Genomic DNA, 7,652 nt, shown 5'->3' with positions numbered 1-7,652 from the left:
TTTGGTATTAATTCTTTGAAATTTGGTATATAAGTTAAAAATCTCAAATTGCCAGAGTTCAACGAAATAGCCACATACGGCTAGTTGTTACCATATGGGGGTAATATAGGTCTAAGTTAACTTGTTATGAACATTATTTTGCCAGAATGAAAAGCTGCAATTAAATATATGCCTACTTCTGTTTTTGTCAGTATGCAACAGTCTCATCCATTCACACAATAGAAAAAATATCATATCCTGTTTTCTTTCTTTTTTGGGGAGTATTCTTATAGAATGCTTGCAAAGTATAACTTTTGGATATTTCCCATCTCATATCTTATTTCGAGCATGATTCCCACATTAAATGTTTAAATTTGAATATTTGTGAGGAACGCATTATAATTTTTGTTATGTTGTATATGGCTGAATGAGCATTGAACTGCATCGTGGCTGACAAGTTGACAAGATGCCATGTTTCATAGGTGTTTAATTAAACATATATTGATTTTAATTTCATTCTCTTGTTTTGGAAGCATTATATATAATTTCTGGCCTCCAACATTTTTGGCTCTTAAAAAATTCCAATTTTAGGCTCTAGGCATTGAGCCCTGAGTGCCACATGCCCAAACCATGCTGGCTCGAGCCACATGCTTCCATGCCTGCTCACAGAGTATAGGTTGTTTCTGTTCCTTTAGTTCTCAGTGCAATTGTCACCTAAACCTGGCCTTTGCTAACTTAAGTTTTGCCATCAAGATACTCTGTTCGGGCTTTTTTTTTTTTTCTTCACAGCATTGGTAAATTTGGTCTGCTTTATATATTTGTTACTTATTTATTTTATTTTTTTAAAAGATTTTATTTATTTATTTGATGGAGAGACAGACTGAGAGAAAGAGAGAGAGCACAAGCAGGGGGAAGGGGCAGAGGGAGAAGAAGAAACTGACTCTCCACTGAGCAAGGAGCCAGACCTGGGACTTGATCCCAGGACCCTGGGATTATGAACTGAGCTGAAGGCAGATGCTTAATTGACTGAGCCACCCAGGTGCCCCCTGTATTTGTTTTTTAAATTTGTTTTCTGTTTCTGATTTAAGAGAGTCAAGGATTGTGTATATTTTCTTATCTACTACATAGTAAAGAATTTTGTAGACACTCAATAAACCTTAGAAAAGTGAAGGAAAAAAAAAAGAATTGCTTGTTGTAATAAAGAGTTCAAAGCTCACTTTACCTAAACGCAGAATAGAGGTTGTCAGTCTGGCAGGGATCCAAGGTTGCCCCAAGCTGCATATCTTAGACAAAATAATTCCCATGTATCCAGGCTAAAGAAGCAATTCTTTTTAAGTTAAAGCTTATAAAGCGTTATAAAACCATCTGACATTTTATTGATCATTTATATTTCAGTAATTTCATTGACTTACATTTAGTAACTTGTTCTTTCCTGGATGGACTGATTCTTTCTATTTTCTAATTTTAGGGATTTTTGTTTGTTTGTTTAAATTTTTTTTTCTTATTCTCTAAATGTGTGATTCTCAATCTTGGCCTATTTTGCTTCTTCCAGGAGCTATTTGGCAATGTCTGGAGAAATTTTTGATTGTCACAATTGGGAGTAGGGGAGGATGCGACTGTCACTTACTGAACAGAGGAAAGAAATGTGGCTAAAAGTCAAATGCACAAAATAGCTCCCCAGTAACAACTACTCAACCCCAAATGTCAAAGGGTGACCCTGTGAAACCCTCCTCTAACCTAGTTCATGTTAAAACCAGCGATCTGAGTTTTATCCTTAAAATGATATATTAAGTTGACAAAAATTGCTTCTGTTTATGAAACACCTTTTGCTTCACCGTAACTAAAACTTTTTTCAAGTCTGTAGAAAACATAGTTTATCCAAGTTTGCAGGGTGCCTAGCAGTGACCATGTAGCAATATAAGTCTTTTCCAGGCTTTCCTCGTTCTTTCTTTAAATGTTGGCAGACACAATGAGAGTTTTGATGACTATCATCCTGTAATTCTGTCAATTTAATGTATCTTTGTTAATCTGTTTTATAGGTCCCTTTAGATGGAATGTAATACAGCAGAAGCCTTTCCATCAAAAGGATTCATGCCTGCACTATCATTTCTGCAATAAAGCAGGAAGTTAAGTGGTGGAGGCCACAGACACCTCAAACCTGGATTCCACAATTCTACATTAAGTGCTGGAGTTTTTATTCCTCTCCTGTAGGAAAGCCTTTGCCAATGCTTACAAGGAACTGTTTATCCCTGCTTCTCTGGGTCCTGTTTGATGGAGGTCTCCTAACACCCCTTCAACCACAGCCACAACAGACTTTAGCCACAGAACCGACAGAAAATGTTATCCACCTGCCAGGCCGGCAATCACATTTCCAACGAGTTAAACGTGGCTGGGTATGGAATCAGTTTTTTGTGCTGGAGGAATACATGGGCTCCGAGCCTCAGTATGTGGGAAAGGTAATGGCGTTTCTTTTGACAACCGCTTGATAGCAAGGGGGCTTATGCATTGTGTATTGTCTATGGATGTTTTGCGCAGGAGTTGAACAAACCAGTGACTAGAACACTGGAATTGAAATCCAAGAGACCTGGTTTCTCTTCCTGACTCAGTGGCCCGGGTAAGCTTTGGAACATCATTTAATCGCTCTTGGCCTCAATTCTCCCTGGTTATTTTAATGAAATTGATATATATTTTGTTCCTAATTTTTTTTAATTTTAACATTCTTTTCTGAAGACAAAAAGTTAAAATATTAAGTGTCATTAAAAGTGTTATAACACATTATTGCTCACAGACATTCTGGAAATGTTTACCAAGAAGAGAAATAGAAAAAAATCCCCAGGCATAAATATTCTAAACTGTTGTTGATATCCTTGAATGACCAGGATGCCTCCCTTCCCCTGCCCCTTAAAAACGTGACATACCATTTGAAATGTGGTTTTGAAGTATTTGACGGGCTTGCTTATACTTTATAAATTATTTATTGTATGTTTTGCAAGCTATTTATGAAGCTATTTATGACCAAAGTAATAAGTGTCGTAGCCCAAGTACATACACCTCAATCTTCAACACAGCATGTCATTTTTAAATCTTATTGTAGGCTCATAGAAATTTATTTTTTTTTTCACAAAATAATTGATGGTAACTCTCCATTTCAGCACATTTATGCTTTACTGCTATTTTCCTTACATAAAATTTTTGGTCCATGTCTAGCACGGATGTAATTTATCATTGCCACCAATTTTCTTTTCCAGAAAAATGAATATTTTATTTTGTTAGTTAACTGTCTTTTAATCTTCTAAAAGATTTTGCCATGGTTTTAATAAAAACATATAGGCTTGAAAACAAAGCAAAACATATATGCTTGAAGAGAGTTTAGAATAAATCCAAAGACAGAACAGGAAAACCATAGCAGGAGGAATACTAGGAAGCTGATGTAGCAGATTGTATCTGTTGCACATTAATGTCCTCAGAGTTTCCTGCAAGCCTAAACTGATGAGAAATATGATGAGTCTTATGATGCCAATGGTAGGTCAAAGGAAGCTAATCCATTCAAGATTTAAATTATTTGCACTACATCTTTAGAGTTTACCTTTCAGAAATGTATTTAAAGAATATTGAATAATACAGTGGAAAAGGTCTTCAAATAGAACATTTGTTGAAAATGAACACATAGCCGGGGTTTCCCTGAGGTATATGGGGCCCCAGGCAAATATTTTCCGTGGAATATCTATCTCTATATAAAATTTGAGTCATGCCAAGTCGGTCTTTGAGTACCATTCTGGCAGTCCAATTTTTAGTGATTTTATAAGCAATACACAATGTCATTAGCACAGGCAATCTCCTAGACAGACTGCCTACTAGGAATCATGGCCTTGTCCTGTGGCCCTGGGACAACTCCATAGGTGTTAGTCCTGGAGTTCCACAGGCTATCTGCTAAGCCCAAAATTAAGTAGAAAGTCAGAGAGTGCCTTCGAGGGGAGAAATGGACACTAAAGCCCACGCAGTTCCAGTCCAGCCTATGGCACCCCACCCAAATGGCATTGCTGCCCACAGACACCTGGAAAAAAGAAGGGTCTCAGAAAATTTTGAGGAAAGCACTCCAAAACATGGAAGTTACTATACATTGCTTTTGCTTATACAATTCCTCTATATGATCGTGAAATATAATAATCTTTATGGTGACATAATTTCGTGTTCTGATACACTTGTTTCTTACGAGTTAATGTAATATAGGGATCAAGTTTTGAAATCGAAGGCAAATGGATGGGTAGCATAGCTCTAAAACTCTGCCTCATGGGTATTAATATTCTCAGCTCTGCTTATGACGGAAACTAGACGTCACATTGAGGTTCCTGGCAAGTGTGTAATGAGAAGATTAAAACCAGGTTCTCTCTGGTTTTGATTGAAGCAGATACATAGCCTTTAGTTGCCTGAATCCGAAGTGAGAAGATTGTTTGTTGAAAAATTAATGAAACTGACTTTTATTCTGTCTTAGATAGAGTAGCATTTCACTTAGGAATTGCATATCCAAATTTTGTTTGATACTCTGGAATCATACCTTTGTAATTGCTACTATAGAATAGAATTCATCCAATTCATCTCAAAGACGAATTAGTATTTCTATGTAGATTTTAAAGGAGTAGATCTAAGATCTATTATTAAATGAAAACATTATTTTCAGTCACACATTTGTAACGTGTGATGAGAACCTGTGACTTTCCCACAATGCATGTTTCTAATGCAAATGAAACAACAGTAGCCATGGTTTCCTTTACACATGGAAACTAATTGAAGTTTAATTAAGTTTGCCTTGATGAGTCTAGATGTGGGAATAGTAATATGATAACATCGGGACCACTTCAAGCCATTATAAGCATGTGTGTAAACATATATAAATATATTTATGTTTCTGCCCTTTTTAGAAAGGCATTGAGACAGTTCACAAAAATATAATATTATAAATAATATAGAATTCAAGGCTGAGGAAGAAGGAAAATGCAGAAGTGCCAAGCATAGCGGTCATAGTGAATTAGTAAAATACATAGTGGGTTAGTAAAATAAAACTGACCTACTATAATTGAGCTTCAAATTTAATTTTATGTCTTTTTTACAGCACCAGCATCTATGGGAAACATTAATTTGTATAGTTCCTTTACTGAAAGCTCCACTTATTGAGAAGAAAAATCTACGTCCCTAGCTTCCAATCTAAAAGAATTGATACATGTGTAAACGTATAGTCAGGATCCTGAACGGCTTAGTGGACGTTAGCTTCAACAATTGTTATATTTAAAAGGAGCAGATGTTGATGTTGACATTCTTTCAAGAAAGACCACACTGTGGCATTGCTTATAATGAATATTACTTTACTTTATATACAAAGAAATTATAATGGTGCCCAGAGGTAAAGCCAATAATTCCCTCAAATAGACATTTTGGATTTACTACAATACCTGGGTAAGTGGAAGATGCGTAGTAACACAGAAATTAGTTTGATGGGCAAAAATTTTAACTGAGATGCTATCAGTTGCTCAAAGTTCCCACCAAAACCAAAACCAAACCAAACCAAAACAAAAACCCTCATATTATTAAAGACACACACATACACACAAAATGTACAGAACACATACTCACAGAGTAAGCTGGATGCTTGCACCTACATATGTAACTGGGTGCCTGTGTCTGTGTAGTACTATGTTATATCATGGCCTCAAAGCTAGGTATCAAGAAAATGCTGCCCAATTATCCTCAAAGAATAATTTAGGAAATTGAGTTGTCATTTCAGATGATCTTTGTTAGCAGTAATCCTTAAGTTTAAATTCTTTTAAATGGCAAAAAGATTAAAAATTAAACCCTAATTCTGCAGGCATCTGTTCATTCAACATATTTTTTTATTGAGAATGCATTACAATTTGAGAAAGTGTGAAGCCTGGTAGGGATCAATCTAATTATGAAGGTCCCTAGATTACAATTATAATCAGTAAGCTTTCCTTAGTGCTTACTTTGGGCACTGTTTTAATTGCTTTGCATTCATAAAATTATGTAATCCTCAGAACTGCACTATGAAGAAGATTTCTAGTAGCCTCATTTCACATATCAGAAAACCGAAACACAGAAGAGTCAGGTAACTGTCCCGGGGCTCAACAGGCAGTAAATGCTGAAACCAGGATTTTAAGTTAGGAATTTTAGCCCCATTGCACCAGAAAATACCACAGTTTGTTATCTTATCAGGATGTTAAGAGCTAATAATGATTTCAGTACTCTGTTGAAAGTACTGTAATGGAGATCCTATTAGGGCTTTTGGAGACAAAGGCAAGTACTACGACTATGTCCAGAAGATGGAGGAGTTTAAGAAAGCCTTCACGGGTGAGGGAGCACCTGAGATGCGTCTAGAAGGATAACTCCATTTTTTCAGAAGAGAGAGTCTGAGGGAAAGTTTTATAAGCCCTGAGGCTTGAAAATTCAAAATGAGGCTTAGATAACCATATTTCAATATAGTCAGAGAACGTGAAGCCAACTGTTTAGGGTAGGTAAATACAGAAAGTATTAGTGGTGAGGCTCAATTCTGATACCAAGATCAGTATTATTTTATTTATTTATTTATTTATTTATTTATTTATTTATTTATTATAAATTGAGGTATAGTTGACATACAACGTTATATTAGTTTTAGGTGTACAACATACTGATTCAGTATTTGTATACTTTGCAAGATGATCACCACAAGTCTAGTTAACATCTGTCACCATACATCATTATAATTTTTTTTTCTTGTAGTTAGGACTTTTAAGATTTACTCTCTTAGAAGCGCCTGGGTGGCTCAGTCAGTTAAGTGTGTGACTCTTGGTTTTAGCTCAGGTCATGATCTCAGGATCCTCATTGGGCTCTGCACTTAGTTCAGAATCTGCTGGAGATTCTCTCTCTCTTTTATCCCTCTCCCTCTGCTGTTCCCCATGCTCACTGTCTCTCTCTAAAATAAAAAGATAAAATCTTAAAAAAAAAAAATTTACTCTCTTAGCAACTTTCAAATATTCAATAGAATATTAACTATAGCCCCATGTTGTATATTACAGTTTTATTTGTTCTTAGAGGTGTCATGATCCACAAAGATGTCTTGGTTGAGGATTCACATGGACAGTTGTAGAATGAGCACTGGCAGTGTCATTTAAAAGACTCATTGGAGGTAAGGGGACAGACATGGAGACAGGGAGAACATACAGGAGAAGGTTGCAATAGGTTTTCTAGGAAGTAATGAAGAGAATGTGATGTAGAGTTGAAAATTGGAAAGGAGGACATATTATAAAATATTTCAAGATCTGTCAGTCATAGGAATATAAAGGATGAGATAAAATATTAGTGGATAATTGCATGTAGAGAATGAAAGAGTGGAAGAAGTTAAATAAGTGACTCAGATTCCTGACTTTGTTTTCCAAGTATCTGGTGTATGTCTGGGGCTAGAGTAAGAAACAAAAGGCTCACTGTTAGACATTATATATCCATAGTTAATTCTTTTATTTTTTTTTTTAAGATTTATTTATTTGAAAGACAGAGAGAGAGAGCAGGGGGAGGGGCAGAAAGAGAGGGAGAGAGAACCCTCAAGAAGACTCCCCGCTGAGCACGAGCCCAATGCAGGGCTCACTCCCAGGGTCCTGAAGTCATGACCTGAGCCAAAATCAAGA

At 36.1% G+C, this 7,652-nt stretch overlaps 1 protein-coding gene across 2 annotated transcripts in view; it reads left to right on the top strand.

Moving 5' to 3' along the window:
* Nucleotides 1–2,204: 2,204 nt before the first annotated feature.
* Nucleotides 2,205–7,652, top strand: part of CDH12 (cadherin 12) — a 258,791-nt gene continuing 253,343 nt past the window's right edge. For both annotated transcript variants that reach the window (XM_026506726.3, XM_026506725.3), the window contains exon 1: nucleotides 2,205–2,435. In XM_026506726.3, the coding sequence (XP_026362511.2) occupies nucleotides 2,205–2,435 (231 nt within the window). The remainder of the gene's footprint in view (nucleotides 2,436–7,652) is intronic.

This window comes from Ursus arctos, unplaced genomic scaffold (genome assembly GCF_023065955.2).
Source record: "Ursus arctos isolate Adak ecotype North America unplaced genomic scaffold, UrsArc2.0 scaffold_15, whole genome shotgun sequence".
Classification (NCBI taxonomy): domain Eukaryota; kingdom Metazoa; phylum Chordata; class Mammalia; order Carnivora; family Ursidae; genus Ursus; species Ursus arctos.
This window is presented reverse-complemented; position numbering and strand designations above follow the sequence as displayed.